The 21,102-nt window shown below is 55.1% G+C and overlaps 3 protein-coding genes across 4 annotated transcripts; 2 read left to right on the top strand and 1 right to left on the bottom strand.

Annotated features, from left to right (window-relative positions):
- The first annotated feature begins 69 nt into the window (after positions 1 to 69).
- On the top strand, positions 70 to 1,716 carry LOC135292418 (uncharacterized). Its single transcript, XM_064406628.1, has 2 exons — positions 70 to 333; positions 487 to 1,716. The coding sequence occupies exons 1-2, from the start codon at positions 70 to 72 to the stop codon at positions 1,714 to 1,716; spliced, it is 1,494 nt and encodes a 497-aa protein (XP_064262698.1).
- On the bottom strand, positions 1,491 to 10,703 carry LOC135292419 (DNA-directed RNA polymerase II subunit RPB9). Of its 2 annotated transcripts, none has more exons than XM_064406629.1 (6): positions 10,600 to 10,703; positions 8,295 to 8,349; positions 7,408 to 7,481; positions 5,380 to 5,454; positions 4,187 to 4,238; positions 1,491 to 2,483 (listed from the first exon to the last, which is right to left on the bottom strand). In XM_064406629.1, exons 1-6 carry the CDS (start codon positions 10,656 to 10,658, stop codon positions 2,421 to 2,423), a joined length of 378 nt encoding a protein of 125 aa, XP_064262699.1. In that variant the 5' UTR covers positions 10,659 to 10,703; the 3' UTR covers positions 1,491 to 2,420. The 2 variants fall into 2 exon arrangements, with proteins under 2 accessions (XP_064262699.1, XP_064262700.1); XM_064406630.1 differs by having other exon boundaries at positions 7,408 to 7,476; positions 8,295 to 8,327; positions 10,600 to 10,675.
- A 309-nt stretch (positions 10,704 to 11,012) lies between these two features.
- On the top strand, positions 11,013 to 19,072 carry LOC135292422 (tubulin-folding cofactor B-like; the record flags this gene model as incomplete). The annotated part of the gene is given in 6 exon segments (XM_064406631.1): positions 11,013 to 11,372; positions 14,700 to 15,041; positions 15,130 to 15,226; positions 18,683 to 18,877; positions 18,998 to 19,029; positions 19,031 to 19,072. Coding segments are annotated over 6 exon segments (822 nt in total), but the record flags the coding sequence as incomplete, so codon positions are not given.
- Positions 19,073 to 21,102: the final 2,030 nt, after the last annotated feature.

The raw sequence follows: 21,102 nt of genomic DNA, 5'->3' as shown, positions 1-21,102 counted from the left end.
GGGTTTGAGTTTGGAATTTTGGGGGGAAAAAGGGAATTTTTGGGGAAAAAGGGAATTTTGGGGGGAAAAATGGGAATTTATTTGGGGAAAAAAGGGAATTTTGGGGGGAAAAATGGGAATTTATTTGGGGAAAAAGGGAATTTTGGGGGGAAAATGGGAATTCTGGGGTGTCGGGGATTTATTCTGGGGTCACTCCTGGGTCATTTTGGGGGTCCTGGGTCACTTTTGGGGTCCAGGGTCACTTTTGGGGTCCAGATTTGGCTTTGGGGTCTCAGAGGTTGTGGGTGGCACTTTTGGGGTCACTCCTGGGTCATTTTTGGGGTCACTCCTGAGGCCACTTTTGGGGTCCAGGGTCACTTTTGGGGTCCAGGATCACTTTTGGGGTCACTTTTGGGGTCTCAGGGATCCATCCAGAGTCACTTTTGGGGTCACTCCCAGAGTCATTTTTGGGATCTTCCTGGGGTCATTTTTGGGGTCACTCCTGAGGTCACTCTTGGGGTCACTTTTAGGGTCATTTCTGGGGTCACTTTTTGGGTCACTCCTGGGGTCCTGGGTCACTTTTGGGGTAATTTTTGGGGTCTTCCTGGGGTCATTTTTGGGGTCACTTTTGGGGTCCAGGGATCACTTTTGGGATCACTCCTGGATCATCCTTGGGGTCATTCCTGGGATCACTTTTGGGGTCATTTCAGTGGTCACTCAGGGTCATTTTGGGGTCCTGGGTTGCTTTTGGGGTCTGGGGTCACTTTCGGGATCGCTCCTGGGTCATTTTTGGGGTCTTCCTGGGGTCATTTTTGGGGTCCAGGGTCACTTTTGGGGTCCCTCCTGGGGTCACTTTTAGGGGTCTCAGGGATCCATCCAGAGTCACTTTTGGGATCACTCCTGGGTCATTTTTGGGGTCACTTTTGGGGTCCCTCCTGGGGTCACTTTTGGGGTCACTCTTGGGTCATTTTTGGGGTCCTGGGTCACTCCTGGGGTCACTTTTGGGGTCCCTCCGGGGATCACTTTGGAGTCCAGGGTCACTTTTGGGGTCTCAGAGATCCATCCAGAGTCACTTTTGGGGTAATTTTTGGGGTCACTTTTGGGGTCCGGGGTCACTTTTGGGGTCTCAGGAATCCATCCAGAGTCACTTTTGGGGTCACTTTTGGGGTCCTGGGTCACTTTAGGGGTCACTTTTGGGGTCCGTGGGTCACTTTTGGGATCGCTCCTGGATCATTTTCGGGGTCACTCCCGGGGTCATTTTTGGGGTCTTCCAGGAGTCATTTTTGGGGTCCAGGAGTCACTTTAGGGGTCACTTTTGGGGTCCCTCCGGGGGTCACTTTCGGGATCGCTCCTGGGTTATTTTTGGGGTCACTTTTGGGGTCCTGGGGTCTCTTTTGGGGTCACTCCTGGGATCACTTTTGGGGTCCTGGAGTCACTTTTGGGGTCCAGGGTCATTTTTGGGATCTCTCCTGGGTCATTTTTGGGGTCTTCCTGGGGTCATTTTTGGGGTCCAGGTTCACTTTTGGGGTCCCTCCTGGGGTCACTTTTAGGGTCTGGGGTCACTTTTGGGGTCTCAGGGATCCATCCAGAGTCACTTTTGGGATCACTCCTGGGTCATTTTTGGGGTCACTTTTAGGGTCATTTTTGGGGTTATTTTTGGGGTCACTTTTTGGGTCACTCCAAGGTCATTTTTGGGGTCACTCCTGGGGTCACTTTTGGGGTCCAGGGTCATTTTAGGGGTCACTTCTGGGGTCCAGGGGTCACTTTTGGGATTGCTCCTGGATCATTTTTGGGGTCACTCCTGGGGTCCAAGGTCACTTTTGGGGTCTCAGGGATCCATCCAGAGTCATTTTGGGTCACTTTTGGCATCACTCCAGGGTCACTTTTGGGGTCAAGGGTCACTTTTGGGGTCCCTCCTGGGTCACTTTTGGGGTCTTCCTGGGGTCACTTTTGGGGTCACTCCTGGGTTATTTTTGGGGTCCCTCCTGGGGTCACTTTTGGGTCCAGGGTCACTTTTGGGGTCCCTCCAGGGGTCACTTTTGGGGTCCAGGGTCACTTTTGGGGTCCAGGGTCACTTTTGGGGTCACTTTTGGGTTCCAGGGTCACTTTTGGGGTCCAGGGTCACTTTTGGGGTTCCTCCGGGGATCGCTTTTGGGGTCTGGGGTCACTTTTGGGGTCTCAGGGATCCATCCAGAGTCACTTTTGGGATCACTCCTGGGTCATTTTTGGGGTCACTTTTGGGGTCCTGGGTCACTCCTGGGGTCCCTCCTGGGTTATTTTTGGGGTCCAGGGTCACTTTTGGGGTCACTCCTGAGGTCATTTTTGGGGTCCAGGGTCACTTTTGGGGTCCCTCCGGAGGTCATTTTTGGGGTCCCTCCGGGGGTCACTTTTGGGATTGCTCCTGGGTCACTTTTGGGGTCTTCCTGGGGTCACTTTTGGGGTCACTCAGTCCAACGGTGGCCGCAGTGCGGGGCCGTGCACACGTAGTAAAGCCTCATGGCGTCCTGTGGGATTTGGGGGAAATTTGGGGAAAATTCCTGGAAAAACTCCCCAAAAACCTCCTCACAAAATACCCCAAAACCCCTCCCCAAAATCCCCCCCCCAAAAACCCCAAATCCCACAAGACCCCTCCCCGAAATGCCCAAAAACTCCAACAAAAAACCCCAAAGTCGCCTGGAAATTCACCCAAAACCCCAAAAATTCCCAAAGACTTCTCCCAAAATCCCCTGGGACCCCTCCCCAAAAAACCCCAAAATCCCCTGGGACCCCTCCCCAAAAAAAACCCCAAAATCCCCTGGGACCTCTCCCCAAAATCCCCTGGGACCCCTCCCCAAAATCCCCTGGGACCCCTCCCCAAAATCTCCTGGGACCCCTCCCCAAAATCTCCTGGGACCCCTCCCCAAAATCTCCTGGGACCCCTCCCCAAAAAACCCCAAAACCTTTCCCCAAAATCCCAAAAAACTCCAGTAAAAAACCCAAAATCCCTTGGGACCCCTCCCCAAAAAAACCCCAAAATCCCCTGGGACCCCTCCCCAAAAACCTCCTGGGACCCCTCCCCAAAAAACCCCAAAATCCCCTGGGACCCCTCCCTAAAAAACCCCAAAATCCTCTGGGACCCCTCCCCAAAATCTCCTGGGTCCCCACCCCAAAAAAACCCCAAAATCCCCCAAGACCCCACCCCAAAAAACCCCAAAATCTCTTGGGGCCCCTCCCCCAAAAAACCCCAAAATCTTTTGGAACCCCACCCAAAAAAACCCCAAAACCTTTCCCCAAAATCCCAAAAAAACTCCAGTAAAAAACCCAAAATCCCCCAAAAAACCCCAAAATTCCCAAAAACTCTTTCCAAAATCCCCTGGGACCCCTCCCCAAAAACTTCCTGGGACCCCCCAAAAAAACCCTTTTTGGGGAGGGGTCCCAGGGGATTTTGGGAAGGATTTTGGGGAGGTTTTAGGGAGGATTTTGGGGTTTTTTAAGGAGAATTTTGGGGTTTTTCTGGGGAAGATTTTGGGGTTTTTTTGGAGGACTTTATGGAAGGATTTTGGGGTTTTTTTGGGGAGAATTTTGGGTTTTTTAGGAAGATTTTTAGGAAGGATTTTGGGGAGGTTTTAGGGAGAATTTTGAGGTTTTTGAGGAAGATTTTGGGGGCTTTTTAGGGAGAATTTTGGGGTTTGTTTTAGGGAGGATTTTGGGGTTTTTTGGGGAGAATTTTGGGGTTTTTGGGGAGGATTTTGAGATTCTTTTAGGGAGGATTTTGGGGTTTTTTAGGAAAATTTTTAGGAATATTCTGGGGTGGTTTTAGGGAGAATTTTGGGGTTTTTTTTAGGGAAGATTTTGGAGTTTTTTGGAGAATTTTTGGGAAGGATTTTGGGGAGGTTTTAGGAGGATTTTGGTGGTTTTTTGGGGAGAATTTTGGTTTTTTTGGGGAGGATTTTGGGGTTTTTTCGGGGAGAATCTTGGGGGGTTTTGTTTTGGGAGGATTTTGGGGGTTTTGGGAGTATTTTGGGGTTTTTTTTAGGGAGAATTTGGGGTTTTTTTTAGGGAGATTTTTAGGAAGGATTTTGGGGGGGTTTTAGGGAGAATTTTGGGGTTTTTTTTAGGAAGAATTTGGGGTTTTATAGGAAGGGTTTTGGGGAGGTTTTAGGGAGAATTTTGGGGTTTTTGGGGAGGATTTTGGGATAATTTTGGGGTGTTTTTGGGTTGGTCTCACCTCGGCGCGGGCGCTGTGGGACTGGAAGAACACGGCCTCCTTGTGGCCACACCTGCACAGGGACACCGGCGCTGTCCCCAAAGCTCCCGCGTGTCCCCAAGGTGTCCCCAGATGTTCCTGGTGTCGCCCCAGCTGTCCCCAGGATGTCCCCAAATATTCCTGATGTCCCCAAGGTGTCTCCAGGTGTCCCCAAATGTTCCTCATGTCCCCAAGGTGTCCCCAAAGGTCCCTGATGTCCCCCAGGTGGCCCCACGGGTCCCCAAAGCTCTCTCGTGTCCCCAGGATGTCCCCAAATGTTCCTGATGTCCCCAGGGTGTCCCCAGCATGTCCCCAAGGTGTCCCCAAGGTGTCCCCAGGGTCCCCCAGGTGTCCCCAGTGTCCCCCAGGTGGCTCTGATGTCCCCAGGTGTCCCCAGGATGTCCCCAGGGTGTCCCCCCAGGTGTCCCCAAGGTGGCTCCAATGTCCCCAGGTGTCCCCAAGGTGTCCCCAGGTGTCCCCAAGGTGGCTCTGATGTCCCCCAGGATATCCCCAGATGTCCCCAGGGTGTCCCCAGGGTGTCCCCAAGTGTCCCCAAGATGTCCCTCAAGTGTCCCCAAGGTGGCTCTGATGTCCCCAGGTGTCCCCAAGGTGTCCCCAGGGTGTCCCCAGGGTGTCCCCAGGTGTCCCCAAGGTGTCCCCAGATGTCCCCCAGGTGCCCCCAAGGTGTCCCCGAAGTGTCCCCAGATATCCCCAAGGTGGCTCTGATGTCCCCACGGTGTCCCCAAAGGTCCCTGATGTCCCCAAGGTGTCCCCAGTGTCCCTAGGATGTCCCCAAGGTGTCCCAAGGTGTCCCAAGGTGTCCCCAAGGTGGCTGCAATGTCCTCCAGGATATCCCCAGATGTCCCCAAGGTGGCTCTGATGTCCCCAGGTGTCCCCAGGATGTCCACAAGGTGTCTCCAGGTGTCCCCAAGGTGTCCCCAGGTGTCCCCCAGGTGGCTCTGATGTCCCCAGGGTGTCCCCAGGTGTCCCCAAGGTGGCTCTGATGTCCCCCAGGTGTCCCCAGATGTCCCCAGGGTGTCCCCAAGGTGTCCCCAGGTGTCCTCCAGGTGTCCCCAGGATGTCCCCAGGTGTCCCCAGGTGTCCCCAAGGTGGCTCTGATGTCCCCCAGGTGTCCCCAGATGTCCCCAGGTGTCCCCAGGGTCCCCCGGGCTCACTTCTGGCACGGGTGATCCTCGGTGCGGGGCAGGGTCGGGTCCTGCGACACGTCCGCGATGATCTGGGTCAGCTCGCTGCAAAAACACCCAAAATCCCCCAAAATTACCCCAAAATCCCCCAAAATTACCCCAAAATCCATCCCGAATCCACCCAGAATTCCCCAAAATCCATCCAGAGTTCCCCAAAATTCCCCCAAATCCACCCAGAATTCCCCCAAATCCATCCAAAATTGCCTAAAATTCCCCCAAAATCCGTAAAATTACCCCAAAATTACCCCAAAATTCCCCAAAATTCCCTAAAATTACCCCAAAATCCCTCAAAATCCACCCAAAATTCCTTAAAATTACCCCAAAATCCACCCGCAATTCCCCAAAATTACACCAAAATCCACCCAGAATCCCCTAAAATTACCCCAAAACCCACCCAGAATTCCCCAAAATTACCCCAAAATCCCTCAAAATCCACCCAGAATTTCCCAAAACCCTCCCAGAATTCCCTAAAATTACCCCAAATTCCCTACAATTACCCCAAAATCCACCCAAAATTCCCCAAAATTACCCCAAAATCTATCCCAAATCCACCCAGAATTCCCCAAAATCCATCCAGAGTGCCCCAAAATTACCCAAAATCCCTAAAATTACCCCAAAGCCACCCAGAATTCCCCCAAATCCATCCAAAATCGCCTAAAATTCCCCCAAAATCCGTAAAATTACCCCAAAATCCACCCAAAATTACTCCAAAATCCTTCAAAATCCACCCAAAATTCCTTAAAATTACCCCAAAATCCACCCAGAATCCCCTAAAATTACCCCAAAATCCATCCCAAATTCCCAAAAAATCCTCCCGTGGTGGAACCCCCAGGAGTTCTGCCCAAAATCTCCAAAAAATTCCATAAAAGTCCCCCAAAAAATCCACCCAGAATTGCCCCAAAACACATCCAGAATTCCCCCCAAAAATTCCCCGTAAAATGCCCCCAAAATTCACCCAGAATTCCCCAAAATTACCCCAAATTCCCTAAAATTACCCCAAAACCAACCCAAAATTCCCTAAAATCTCCAAAAATCCACCCAGAATTCCCTAAAATTACCCCAAATCTACCCAGAATTCCCCAAAATTACCCCAAATTCCCTACAATTACCCCAAAACCCACCCTAAATTCCCTAAAATTACCCCAAATCCACCCAAAATTCCCTAAAATTACCCCAAAATCCCCAAAATTACCCCAAAATCCACTCAAAATTCCCCAAAATTCCCCCAAAATCCACCCAGAATTCCCCAAAATTCCCCCCAAATCCACCCAGAATTCCCCTAAAATTCCCCGGAAATTTGGGAATATTTTAAGGATATTTTTGGGCTATTTTGGGAACATTTTAAGGATATTTTGGGAACATTTTGAGGATATTTTGGGAATATTTGGGGATATTTTGGGAACATTTTGGGGATATTTTGGGGAATATTTGGGCACATTTTGGGAATATTTTGGGGACATTTTGGGGATATTTTGGGAATATTTGGGCACATTTTGGGGATATTTTTGGGCTATTTTGGGAATATTTTGGGGATATTTTGGGGACATTTTGGGCATATTTTGGGGACATTTTTGGGATATTTTGGGGAATATTTGGGCACATTTTGGGGATATTTTGGGGACATTTTGGGGACATTTTGAGAATATTTTTGGGATATTTTTGGAACATTTAGAGGACATTTTGGGGAATATTTGGGGATATTTTGGGGAACATTTTAAGGATATTTTTGGGATATTTTGGGCACATTTTGGGGCCATTTTGGGGATATTTTGGGGAATATTTGGGAACGCTTTAAGCATATTTTGGGGAATATTTGGGGATGTTTGGGGAACATTTTGGGCACATTTTGGGGATATTTTGGGGAACACTTTAAGGACATTTTGGGGCCATTTTGGGCACATTTTGGGGAACAGTTTAAGGACATTTTGGGGCCATTTTGGGCACATTTTGGGGCCGTTTTGGGCCCGTTTGGGGCCGCCCCGAGGGCTGCGCACTCACTCCACTTCGTGCGTGATCTTGTTGACGTAGATGCAGCTGTTGTCGGCCTCCTGCTGGTAATCGCAGTTCCTGCACTGGGACGGACTGGGATGGACTGGGATCCACTGGGGGGGACTGGGGGGGACTGGGAGGGACTGGGGGGGACTGGGAGAGGTGTGGGATGGACTGGGATGGACTGGGATCCACTGGGGGGGACTGGGGGGGACTGGGAGGGAGTGGGAGGGGATTGGGTAATCGCAGTTCCTGCACTGGGACAGACTGGGATGGACTGGGGTCAACGGGGGGGGACTGGGGGGGACACTGGGAGGGACTGGGAGGGACTGGGACAAACTGGGACGGACTGGGAGGGACTGGGACGGACTGGGATGGACTGGAGGGGCTGGGATGGACTGGGAGGGACTGGGATGGACTGGGCTGAACTGGGATGGACTGGGGGGGCACTGGGATGGACTGGGCTGAAACTGGGCTGGACTGGGCTGGACTGGGATGGACTGGGCTGAACTGGGATGAACTGGGATGGACTGGGTTGAACTGGGCTGGACTGGGATGGACTGGGTTGAACTGGGATGGACTGGGATGGACTGGGTTGAACTGGGATGGACTGGGTTGAACTGGGCTGGACTGGGATGGACTGGGTTGAACTGGGATGGACTGGGATGGACTGGGCTGAACTGGGATGGACTGGGTTGAACTGGGATGGACTGGGATGGACTGGGTTGAACTGGGATGGACTGGGTTGAACTGGGATGGACTGGGTTGAACTGGGATGGACTGGGATGGACTGGGTTGAACTGGGATGGACTGGAATGGACTGGGCTGGACTGGGCTGAACTGGGAGGGGTCAGGGCCCAGTCCCAGTCCCAAACTGGTCCCAGCTGGGCACTCACAGCGTAGAGCAGGATCCGGTTCTCCTTGTCCTCCTTGGGGTACAGCATGTTGTTACTGGGCAAACTGGGGTTACTGGGAGGCTCCGGGGGGAAACTCCCGCCCTTTCCCCCACAGAATTCCCAGTTTTTCACCTCAAAATTCCTAATTTTTCCTCACAAAAATTCCCAACTTTTCCCCACAAAAATTCCCAATTTTTCACCACAAAATTTTCAATTCTCCCTCTCAAAATTCCCATTTTCCACCGCAAAATTCCCAAATTTTCCCCACAAAATTCCCAATTCTTTACTTTGAAATTCTCACCTTTTCCTCCTCAAAATTCCCATTTTTTCCCCACAAAATTCCCAAATTTTCACCACAAAGTTCCCTATTTTTCCCCACAAAATTCCCAATTTTTCCCCACAAAATTCCCAATTTGCCACCACAAAATTACTAATTTTTCACAACAAAATTTCCAATTTTCCCCCTCAAAATTCCCAATTTTTCTCCACAAAATTTTCAATTTTCCCCCTCAAAATTCCCATTTTCCACCACAAAATTCCCAAATTTTCTCCACAAAATTGCCAATTTTTTACTTTGAAATTCCCACCTTTTCCTCCTCAAAATTCCCAATTTTTCCTCCAAAAATTCCCAATTTTCCACCACAAAATTCCCAATTTTTTACTTTGAAACTCCCACCATTTTCCTCCTCAAAATTCCCAATTTTTCTTCACAAAAATTCCCAATTTTTCCCCACAAAGTTCCCAATTTTCACCCCCAAAATTCCCAATTTGTCCCCACAAAGTTCCCAATTCTTAACCACAAAATTTCCAATTTTCCGCCTCAAAATTCCCACTTTTTCCCCTCACAATTCCCACCATTTCCCCTTCAAAACTCCTGACATTTTTTTCCCCACCATTCCCAATGTTTTCCCCCCTCACAATTCCTGGGTTTTTTTCCCAAAAAAATTCCTGATATTTTTCCCTCACAATTCCTGGGTTTCCCCCTCAAAATTCCCAGTTTTCTTCCTCATAATTCCCTGTATTTTCCCTCACAATTCCCAGGTTTCCTCCTCACAATTCCCTCTATTTTTTCCCCTCACAATTCCCTTTATTTCCCCCCACAAAATTCACAATTTTCCCCCTCACAGTTCTCTGCTTTTCCCCTCAAAATTCCCATTTTCTCCCTCATGATTCCTGGGTTTCCCCCTCACAATTTCCCCGATGTTTTCCCCTCAAATTCCTGGTTTTTTTCCCTCACACTTCCCCCTTTTTCCCCAAAAAATTCACAAATTTCCCCCTCACAATCCTCTGTATTTTTCCCCTCACAATTCTCTGTATTTTTCCCCACACAATTCCCAGTGTTTCCCCTTCCCAATTCCCGATATTTTTTCCCTCACAATTCCCAATTTTTGCCCTCACCATTTCCGCCGTTTCCCCCTCAAAATTCCCACTTTTCCTCCTCACAATTCCCGTTTTTTTTTCCCTCACACTTCCCCCTCTTTCCCCCCAAAATTCACAAATTTCCCCCTCACAATTCCCGTTTTTCCCCTCACAATCCTTTGTATTTTTCTCCTCACGATTCCCTGTATTTTTCCCCCTCACAATTCCTGGTGTCTTCCCCTCACACTTCCCCCTTTTTTCACCCCAAAATTCACAAATTTCCCCCTCACAATTCCCGTTTTTCCCCTCACAATTTTCTGTATATTTCCCTTCACAATTCCCGCTTTTTTCCCCTCACAATTCCTGATGTTTCCCCCTCACAATCCTCTGTATTTTCCCCCTCACAATTCTCTGTATTTTTCCCTCATAATTCCCTAGATTTTTTCCCTCACCATTTCCGCCGTTTTCCCCTCAAAATTCCCACTTTTCCTCCTCACAATTCCCGATGTTTTCCCCTCACAATTCCCGGTATTTTTCCCTCACACTTTCCCCTTTGTAACCCAAAAATTCACAAATTTCCCCCTCACAATCCTCTGTATTTTTCCCCTCACAATTCCCCATTTTTCACCCCAAAATCCACAAATTTCCCCCTCACCATTTCCCGTTTTTCCCCTCACAATCCTCTGTAACTTTCCCCTCACGATTCCCTATATTTTTCCCCCTCACAATTCCCGTTTTTCCCCTCACAGTCCTCTGTAACTTTCCCCTCACGATTCCGACGTTTTCCCCTCACCATTTCCGATGTTCCCCTCACGATTCCCGCCATTCCCCGCTGCACCCCGCCTGTCCCCCCCGCCTCTCCCCGTGCATCCCCGGCGCATTCCCGCTGTTTCCCCCGCCCACATTCCCGCTGTTTTCCCGGTGTTTTCCCGGTGTTTTCCCTCACCATTCCTGACAGAACCGGATCCCCACGAAGCCCGGCTCGTACGCGCCGTCCCCGTCCATGGCTGCTCGGACACGCCCCTTTCCACCTCCTCCCTCATCCCATTGGTCGAACCACCCGTCAATCACTCACTTACCAGCTTCTCATTGGTCAACATGCCCTTAGACCTGCTCCCTTATTCCTATTGGTTAATCCTATTTACACCTCCCATTCTTTATTTTATTGGTCCACCCACTCTTAGACGCGCCCTACTCTTCTTCTTATTGGCTGAGCTTCTATTTTCCCCTCCCTTTGTCTCTTCTATTGGCCAACCTTCATTTATCCCGCCCTTCATGCTTCTATTGGGTAATTTTCTCTTAGTCCCGCCTTTCCTCGGTTGCTATTGGTCGATTTCTATCACGTGATCCCATCTAGCCTCTCTGATTGGCCGCTCCCTCACCGGTCCCGGCTGTGGCGGCCCGTGAAGGTTCCAGAAGCGGCTCCGGTTCGGGCGGGCGCGGAACCGTTCGGGGGTCCCGGTTCGGGAGGCCCGGAGGCTCCCGGAGGCTCCCGGAGGCTCCCGGCGGGGCTCGGGGAGCTGCCGGCGGAGCCTGGGTGTGTCCGGGGCTGCCGGCTCGGCTCCGGTTGGGCGGTACCGGCGGGGCCCGGTCGGTACCGGAGCCATGAACGGCGGCGGGGCCGGGCCGGGCCCGGTGTGGCTGGCGGTGAGCAGCTCGCTGAACGCTTTCCGTGCCTGCAAGCGCTTCTCGCCCTCGCTCACCATCGCCGAGCTCAAGGTACGGCAGCGGGGGAACGGGACCGGGATAATGGGAACCGGGATAACGGGGTAAAGGGAACCGGGATAACGGGATAAGGGAACCGGGATAACGGGATAAGGGAACCGGGATAATGGGAACGGGATCGGGATAATGGGAATGGGACCGGGATAAGGGAATCGGGATAATGGGATACAGGGAACCGGGAGAGCGGGAACCGGGCTGGGATAAGGGGAACCGGGAAACGGGATAAAGGGAACGGGACCGGGATAATGGGAACGGGACCGGGATAACAGGAATGAGACCGGGATAATGGGAACGGGACTGGGATAACAGGAATGGATACGGGATAACGGGAACGGGACCGGTGAGAACGGGAATGGACCCGGGATAGCGGGAATGGGACTGGAAAAACGGGAACAGGACTGGGATAAGGGAATGGGACCGGGATAATGGGAACGGGGATAACGGGATAATGGGAACAGGACTGGGATAAGGGAACGGGACCGGGATAAAGGAACCGGGATAACGGGATAAGGGAACGGGATAACGGGATAATGGGAACGGGACCGGGATAATGGGATTGGGACTGAGATAACAGCGATGGGACTGGGATAATGGGAAGCCAGCTGGGATAACGGGAATGGGACTGGGATAATGGGAAGCCAGCTGGGATAACGGGAATGGGACTGGGATAATGGGAAGCCAGCTGGGATAACGGGAATGGGACTGGGATAATGGGAAGCGGACTGGGAGAATGGGATTGGGAGACTGGGATTGGTACTGGGACAAAGAGAATGGGACCGGGATGACGGGAATAGGACTGGGATAGTGGGAATGGGATAACAGGAACTGGGAGAACTGAGTGGGACCGGGAATGGGAACGATGGTAACGGGAACCAGACTGGGATAACGGGATTGAGAGAACAGGATTGGGACTGGGAGAACGGGAGTGGGACTGGGATAATGGGAATGGGATTGGGATAACGGGATTGGGACTGGGATAATGGGATTGGGACTGGGAGAATGGGAATGGGACAGTGGGAATGGGATCGGGAGAACGGGAATGGGGTCGGGTTAACAGGAATTGGACCTGCATAGCAGGAACGGGGACAGCAGGAATGGGATCGGGGTAACACGAATAGAACCGGGATAAGGGGAATTGGACCCGGGTAACGGGACCAGGATAACGGGAACCGGGACGGGACCAGGATAACGGGAATGGATCCGGGATAACGGGAACGGGACAGGGATAATGAGGATTGGACCCAGATAACGGGACAGGAATAACGGGAATGGATCCGGGATAACGGGAACGGGACAGGGATAATGAGGATTGGACCCAGATAACGGGACAGGAATAAACGGGAATGGATCCGGGATAACAGGAATGGGACAGCGGGAACTGGGACCGGGGACAACGGGAACCGGGCCAGGAGCCCCTGAACCCAGACCTGGAGCCCCAAATCCCAAACCGGGAATCCTGAACTGGGGACTGGGACCCCAACCCCAAACTGGGACCCAAACCCCGAACCAGGAGCCCCCAAACTGGGACCCAAAACCCCAAACTGGGACCCACAAATGGGGAACCTCAAACTGGGAATCTCAAATTGGGACCCCACAAATCCCAAACTGGGACCCCCTAACTCCAAACTGGGACCCACATCCCGAACCAGGAACCCCCAAACTGGAGCCCAAACCCCAAACTGGAACCCCCAAACTGGGACCCCCCAAACTGGGACCACTGGGATTTCCCAGTGTTTCCTTCCAGTGCAAACTGGGAGCTACTGGGGGGATCCCTGTGCCACTCCCAGTGTCCCCAGTGTCCCCTCCCAGTGTCCCCCAGTACACCCAGTGACATTCCCAGTGCTGCCACTGTCCCCAGTGCCATCCCCAGTGTCCCCAGTGCCACTCCCAGTGTCCCCAGTGTCCCCCAGTGCCACTCCCAGTGTCCCCAGTGTCCCCAGTGCCACTCCCAGTGTCCCCAGTGCCTCTCCCAGTGTCCCCAGTGCCCCTCCCAGTGTCCCCAGTGTCCCCAGTGCCACTCCCAGTGTCCCCAGTACACCCAGTGACATCTCCAGCGTCCCCAGTGCCTTCTCCCGGTGTCCCCAGTACACCCAGTGACATTCCCAGTGCTGCCACTGTCCCCAGTGCCATCCCCAGTGTTCCCAGTGCCACTCCCAGTGTCCCCAGTGTCCCCAGTGCCACTCCCAGTGTCCCCAGTGTCCCCTGCCAGTGTCCCCAGTACACCCAGTGACATCTTCAGCGTCCCCAGTGCCTTCTCCCGGTGTCCCCAGTACACCCAGTGACATTCCCAGTGCTGCCACTGTTCTCAGTGCCACTCCCAGTGTCCCCAGTGCCACTCCCAGTGTCCCCAGTGTCCCCAGTGCCATCCCCAGTGTCCCCAGTGCCACTCCCAGTGTCCCCAGTGTCCCCAGTATCCCTTCCCAGTGCAAACTGGAGCTGCTCCATGTCCTGCATGGATCTGGAACTGCTCCGTGCTGAGGACAAACCCTTGGTGACGCTGGACTGGGACTGTCTCGATGTCCGCAGTGCCACTCCCAGTGCCATCCCCAGTGTCCCCAGTGTCCCCAGTGCCACTCCCAGTGTCCCCAGTGTCCCCAGTATCCCCTCCCAGTACAAACTGGAGCTGCTCCATGTCCTGCATGGAGCTGGAGCTGTTCAGTGCTGAGGACAAACCCTTGGGGACACTGGACTGGGACTGTCTCAATGTCCCCAGTGCCACTCCCAGTGACACTCCCAGTGCCATCCCCAGTGTCCCCAGTGCCATCCCCAGTGTCCCCAGTGTCCCTCCCAGTGCAAACTGGAGCTGCTCCATGTCCTGCATGGAGCTGGAGCTGTTCGGTGCCGAGGAAAAACCCTTGGTGACAGTGGGCTGTGACACTCCCAGTGCCATCCCCAGTGTCCCCAGTGCCACTCCCAGTGTCCCCAGTGTCCCCTCCCAGTGCAAACTGGAGCTGCTCCATGTCCTGCATGGAGCTGGAGCTGTTCAGTGCTGAGGACAAACCCTTGGTGACGCTGGACTGGGACTGTCTCAATGTCCCCAGTGACACTCCCAGCGCCACTCCCAGTGTCCCCAGTGTCCCCAATGTCCCCAGTGCCACTCCCAGTGTCCCCAGTGTCCCCAGTGTCCCCAGTGTCCCTTCCCAGTACAAACTGGAGCTGCTCCATGTCCTGCGTGGAGCTGGAGCTGTTCGGTGCTGAGGACAAACCCTTGGGGACACTGGACTGGGACTGTCTCAGTGTCCCCAGTGCCACTCCCAGCGCCACTCCCAGTGTCCCCAGTGTCCCCAGTGCCACTCCCAGTGTCCCCGTGTCCCCTCCCAGTGCAAGCTGGAGCTGGTGGTGGGCTCCCCGGCGTCCTGCATGGAGCTGGAGCTGTTCGGCGCCGAGGACGAGCCCCTGGGGACACCGGGCTGTGACACTCCCAGTGCCATCCCCAGTGTCCCCAGTGCCACTCCCAGTGTCCCCAGTGTCCCCAGTGCCACTCCCAGTGTCCCCAGTGTCCCCAATGTCCCCTCCCAGTGCAAGCTGGAGCTGGTGGTGGGCTCCCCGGCGTCCTGCATGGAGCTGGAGCTGTTCGGCGCCGAGGACGAGCCCCTGGGGACGCTGGACTGTGACGAGGCCCTGCTGGGCTCCTACCCCGTCACCGACGGCTGCCGCGTGCACGTGGGTGTCCCCGCGTCCCCTCGTGTCCCCTCCCGGTGTCCCCGGGGCGGGGACGGCCCTGCTGAGGGACGGTGCCACCCCCCTGCAGGTGACGGACCGGAGCGGGGCCCGCGCCGGGCAGTTCGAGGACGTGTCACAGGTGGCCAAGTACGAGATGGCCGAGAGCGACTACGACAAGAGGACAGGTGGCCTTGGGGACATTGGGGACATCGGGGGCGTTGGGGACATTGGAGGTGTTTGAGATATTGGGGACATTGGGTTGTTGGGGACATTGGAAGGGTTGGGGACATCAGAGGTGTTGGGGATGTGTCACAGGTGGCCAAGTACGAGATGGCCGAGAGCGACTACGACAAGAGGACAGGTGGCCTTGGGGAGCGGGACCGGGAATGGGAACGGGACCGGGAATGGGAGCGGGACCAGCGTGTCCCTGTCCCCAAAGTGCCACCCCCGGTGTCCCCGCAGAGTCGGTGCGCTCGTTCCTGCGGCAGCGCTCGTGGGGCCGCTGGGACTGGCAGCGGGAGCAGGAGCGGGACTGGGAACGGGAACGGGAACGGGAACGGGATCAGGAATGGGAACAGGACCAGGAGTGGGACTGGGGTGTCCCTGTCCCCAAAGTGCCACCCCTGATGTCCCCCGGTGTCCCCGCAGAGTCCCTGCGCTCCTGGGGCTGCTGGGACCAAGAATGGGACTGGGAGCAGGAGCAGGACCGGGAACGGGATCAGGAATAGGAATGGGACCAGCGTGTCCCTGTCCCCAAAGTGCCACCCCTGATGTCCCCTGCTGTCCCCACAGAGTCCCTGCGCTCCTGGGGCCGCTGGGACCGGGACCAGGATTGGGAATGGGACCAGGACTAGGAGCAAGAACAGGAGCAGGAGCAGGATCAGGAACGGGACTGAGAATGGGATCAGGAGTGGGACCAGTGTGTCCCTGTCCCCAAAGTGCCACCCTTGATGTCCCCACAGAGTTCCTGCACTCCTGGGGCTGCTGGGACCAGGAACGGGAGCAGGAACGGGACTGGGACCGAGAATGGGAACGGGATCAGAACTGGGAATAGGAGCAGGAACAAGATCAGGAATGGGAACGGGAACGGGATCAGGAACAGGACCAGTGTGTCCCTGTCCCCAGAATGCCACCCCTGATGTCCCCCGGTGTCCCCGCAGAGTCCCTGCACTCCCTGGGGCTGCAGGGACCGGGACTGAGACCGAGAATGGGACTGGGAGCAGGAATGGAACTGGGAGCGGGATCAGGAATAGAAACGGGACCAGCGTGTCCCTGTCCCCAAAGTGCCACCCCTGATGTCCCCCGGTGTCCCCGCAGAGTCGGTGCGCTCGTTCCTGCGGCAGCGCTCGTGGGGCTGCTGGGACCGGGAGCGGGAGCAGGAGCGGGACTGGGAATGGGAACGGGAACGGGATCAGGAATGGGAACGGGAACGGGAGTGGGAACAGGATCAGGAGTGGGACTGGGGTGTCCCTGTCCCCAAAGTGCCACCCCTGATGACCCCACAGAGTCCCTGCCCTCCTGGGGCCGCTGGGACCGGGACCAGGATTGGGAACAGGACTGAGACCGAGAATGGGACTGGGAGCAGGAGCGGGACCGGGAGCGAGACTGGGAATGGGAACGGGATCAGGAATAGGAACGGGACCAGCGTGTCCCTGTCCCCAAAGTGCCACCCCCGGTGTCCCCGCAGAGTCGGTGCGCTCGTTCCTGCGGCAGCGCTCGTGGGGCCGCTGGGACCGGCAGCGGGGAGCAGGAGCGGGACTGGGAATGGGAACGGGAACGGGATCAGGAACAGGACCAGGGTGTCCCTGTCCCCAAAGTGCCACCCCTGATGTCCCCCGGTGTCCCCGCAGAGTTCCTGCGCTCCTGGGGCTGCTGGGACCAAGAATGGGATTGGGAGCGGGACTGGGACTGAGAATGGGACTGGGAGCAGGAGCGGGACCGGGAACGGGATCAGGAATAGGAACGGGACCAGCGTGTCCCTGTCCCCAAAGTGCCACCCCTGATGTCCCCTGCTGTCCCCACAGAGTCCCTGCGCTCCTGGGGCTGCTGGGACCGGGACCAGGATTGGGAATGGGACCAGGACTAGGAGCAAGAACAGGATCAGGAGCAGGATCAGGAACGGGACTGAGAATGGGATCAGGAGTGGGACCAGTGTGTCCCTGTCCCCAAAGTGCCACCCCTGGTGTCCCCACAGAGTCCCTGCGCTCCTGGGGCTGCTGGGACCAGGAACGGGACCAGGAATGGGACTGGGACCGGGAGCAGGAACGGGATCAGAACTGGGAATAGGAGCAGGAACAAGATCAGGAATAGGAACGGGAATGGGATTAGGATTGGGAGCAGCGTGTCCCTGTCCCCAGAGTGCCACCCCTGATGTCCCCTGCTGTCCCCACAGAGTTCCTGCACTCCTGGGGCTGCTGGGACCGAGACCAGGAATGGGAACGGGACTGGGACTGAGAATGGGACTGGGAGCGGGAGCAGGACCGGGAACGGGATCAGGAACAGGACCAGGGTGTCCCTGTCCCCAAAGTGCCACCCCTGATGTCCCCTGGTGTCCCCGCAGAGTCCCTGCGCTCCTGGGACCGCTGGGACCGGGACCAGGATTGGGAATGGGACCAGGACTAGGAGCAAGAACAGGATCAGGAGCAGGATCAGGAACGGGACTGAGAATGGGATCAGGAGTGGGACCAGCGTGTTCCTGTCCCCAAAGTGCCACCCCTGGTGTCCCTACAGAGTCCCTGCGCTCCTGGGGCTGCTGGGACCAGGAACGGGACCAGGAATGGGACTGGGACCGAGAATGGGAACGGGATCAGAACTGGGAATGGGAGCAGGAACAAGATCAGGAATAGGAACGGGAATGGGATTAGGATTGGGAGCAGCGTGTCCCTGTCCCCAAAGTGCCACCCCTGATGTCCCCCGGTGTCCCCTGCAGAGTCCCTGCGCTCCTGGGGGCTGCTGGGACCGGGACCAGGATTGGGAATGGGACCAGGACTAGGAGCAAGAACAGGATCAGGAGCAGGATCAGGAACGGGACTGAGAATGGGATCAGGAGTGGGACCAGCGTGTCCCTGTCCCCAAAGTGCCACCCCTTGGTGTCCCTACAGAGTCGCTGCGCTCCTGGGGCTGCTGGGACCAGGAACGGGACCAGGAATGGGACTGGGACCCGGGAGCAGGAACGGGATCAGAACTGGGAATGGGAATGGAGATCAGGAATGGGAACGGGAACGGGATCAGGATTGGGACCCAGCGTGTCCCCTGTCCCCAAAGTGCCACCCCCGGTGTCCCTACAGAGTCCCTGCGCTCCTGGGGCTGCTGGGACCGGGAACGGGACCAGGAATGGGACTGGGACCAGGAGCAGGAACGGGATCAGAACTGGGAATGGGAATGGGATCAGGAATGGGAACGGGAACGGGATCAGGAGTGGGACCAGCGTGTCCCTGTCCCCAAAGTGCCACCCCTGGTGTCCCTACAGAGTCCCTGCGCTCCTGGGGCTGCTGGGACCGGGACCAGGAATGGGACTGAGACGGAGAATGGGAGCAGGAGCAGGAATGGGACTGGGAGCGGGACCGGGAACGGGACCGGGAATGGGAGCGGGACCAGCGTGTCCCTGTTCCCCAGAGTGCCACCCCCCGGTGTCCCCGCAGAGTCGGTGCGCTCGTTCCTGCGGCAGCGCTCGTGGGGCCGCTGGGACCGGGGAGCGGGGAGCAGGAGCGGCAGCGGCAGCGGGAGCAGCGGCGCGCTCAGGAGGCGGGCGGCGGCGGCCGCGCTCCCGCTCGGGGCGCGCTGCGAGGTGCGGGTGCCGGGCCAGCCCTGCCGCAGGGGCTGCATCGCCTTCGTGGGTGCGTGTCCCCTCCTTGTCGCCCCTTTGTCGCCTCTTTGTCACCTCTTTGTGGTGTCCCGGGGTGGAATTCCCGGTTTTTTCACGTTTTTTTTTGGTGTTTTTTTTTTTTGTCTGGAAGGTGAGACGGATTTCAAGCCGGGGGTTTGGGTGGGGCGTGCGCTACGATGAACCGTCTGGGCAAGCACGACGGAAGGTGAGGAGGGGGTTTGGGGGGGATTTGGGGGGTCCTGGAGGGTTTGAGGGGATTTTTAGGGGGTCCTGGAGTGGTTTTCAGTGGGATTTTGGGGGGTCCTGGAGGGGTTTGAGGGGATTTTGGGGAGGTTTAGGGGGGTCATGGAGGGGTTTCAGGGGGAGTTTGGGGGTCATGGAGGGGTTTGAGGGATTTTTGGGGGGTCATGGAGGGGTTTTGAGGGGATTTTGGGAGGTTTAGGGGGGTCATGGAGGGGTTTCAGGGGGAGTTTGGGGGTCATGGAGGGGTTTGAGGGGATTTTGGGGGGTCATGGAGGGGTTTTGGGGGGATTTTGGGAGGTTTAGGGGGGTCATGGAGGGGTTTGAGGGGATTTTGGGGGATTTTAGGGGGTCCTGGTGTGGTTTCAGGAGGACTTTGGGGGTCCTGGAGGGGTTTTGAGGGGATTTTGGGGGGTTCTGGAGTGGTTTGAGGGGTTTTTGGGGGATTTTAGGAGGTCTGGAGTGGTTCAGGGGGAGTTTGGGGGGTCCTGGAGCGGATTCCGGGGGATTTGGGGGATCCTGGATGGGTTTGGGGGGATTTTGGGGGGTCCTGGAGGGGATTTTGGGGGGGTCCTGAAGGGGTTTGGGGGGTCCTGGAGCGGTTTCAGGGGGATTTTGGGATCCTGGAGGGGTTTGAGGGCATTTTGGGGGGTTTTAGGGGGTCCTGGAGCGGTTTCAGGGGGATTTTGGGGCATCCTGGAAGGGTTTGAGGGGATTTTTGGGGGTTCTGGATGGGTTTGAGGGGATTTGGGGGGATTTTAGGAGGTCTGGAGGGGTTTCAGGGGGATTTTGGGGATCCTGGAGGGGTTTGAGGGGATTTTGGGGGGTTTTAGGGGGGTCCTGGAGGGGTTTGAGGGGATTTTGGGGAGGTTTTGGAAGTCCTGGAGGGATTTGAGGGGATTTTGGGGGGTCTTGGAGGGCTTTGGGTGGGTTTTGGGGGCATCCTTATCTCTCCTTATCACCCCCCAAATCCCCTTTATCACCCCAAATCCCCCTTTATCACCCCCAAATCCCTCTTATCTCTCCCTTATCACCCCCAAAATTTCTTATCTCCCCCTTATCTCTCCATTATTTATTTCTCTCTTATCACTCTTACCACTCCTTTAATCACCCCAAAATCCCCTTTATCACCCCCAAATCCCCCTTATCTCTCCCTTATCACCCCCAAATCCCCTTTATCACCCCAAAATCCCTTATATCTCCCTTATCCCTCCCTTATCAACCCCGAAATCCCCTTTGTCACCCCAAAATCCTTCTCATCTCTCCCTTATCACCCCAAATCCCCTTTATCACCCCAAAATCCCTTATATCTCCCTTATCCCTCCCTTATCAACCCCGAAATCCCCTTTGTCACCCCAAAATCCCTCTTATCTCTCCTTAGCACCCCTGAGTCCTTCTTATCTCTCCCTTAGCACCCCAAAATTCCCTTTTATCACCCCAAAAAATCCCCTTTATCACCCCAAATCCCTTATCTCTCCCTTATCACCCCAAAATTTCTTATCTCCCCCTTATCTCTCCATTATTTATTTCTCTCTTTTTCTTATCACTCTCACCACTCCTTTATCACCCCCAAATCCCCCTTATCTCTCCCTTATCACCCCCAAATCCCCTTTATCACCCCAAAATCCCTTATATCTCCCTTATCCTCCCTTATCAACCCCGAAATTCCCCTTTGTCACCCCAAAATCCTTCTTATCTCTCCCTTATCACCCCAAAAATCCCCTTTATCACCCCAAATCCCCTTTATCACCCCAAATCCCCTTTATCCCCCAAAAATCCCCTTTATCCCCCCAGAAATCCCCTTTTATCACCCCAAAATCCCGTTTATCACCCAAATCCCCTTTATCCCCCCAAAAATCCCCTTTATCCCCCCAAAAATCCCCTTTATCACCCCCAAATCCCCCTTTATCCCCCCCAAAAATCCCCTTTATCCCCCCCAAAAATCCCCTTTATCACCCCCAAATCCCCCTTTATCCCCCAAAAATCCCCTTTATC

The sequence above is a fragment of the Passer domesticus genome, unplaced genomic scaffold (assembly GCF_036417665.1).
Source record: "Passer domesticus isolate bPasDom1 unplaced genomic scaffold, bPasDom1.hap1 HAP1_SCAFFOLD_349, whole genome shotgun sequence".
In the NCBI taxonomy this organism is placed as follows: Eukaryota; Metazoa; Chordata; class Aves; order Passeriformes; family Passeridae; genus Passer; species Passer domesticus.
Note: the sequence above shows the minus strand (reverse complement) of the source record. Positions and strands in the feature narration are given on the sequence as shown.

What these genes read in the sequence shown, in the direction of transcription:
- LOC135292418 (XM_064406628.1), top strand. Translation starts at nt 70, where the DNA reads ATGGGAATTTATTTGGGGAAAAAAGGGAATTTTGGGGGGAAAAATGGG. An exon ending in TTTTTGGGGTCACTCCTGAG is followed by an intron (nt 334 to 486) that starts GCCACTTTTGGG and finishes GTCACTCCTGAG; the next exon opens with GTCACTCTTGGGGTCACTTT.
- LOC135292419 (XM_064406629.1), bottom strand. Translation starts at nt 10,658, where the DNA reads ATGGACGGGGACGGCGCGTACGAGCCGGGCTTCGTGGGGATCCGGTTC. An exon ending in AAGATCACGCACGAAGTGGA is followed by an intron (nt 5,455 to 7,407) that starts GTGAGTGCGCAG and finishes GTGTTTTTGCAG; the next exon opens with CGAGCTGACCCAGATCATCG. An exon ending in GAGGATCACCCGTGCCAGAA is followed by an intron (nt 4,239 to 5,379) that starts GTGAGCCCGGGG and finishes GTCCCTGTGCAG; the next exon opens with GTGTGGCCACAAGGAGGCCG.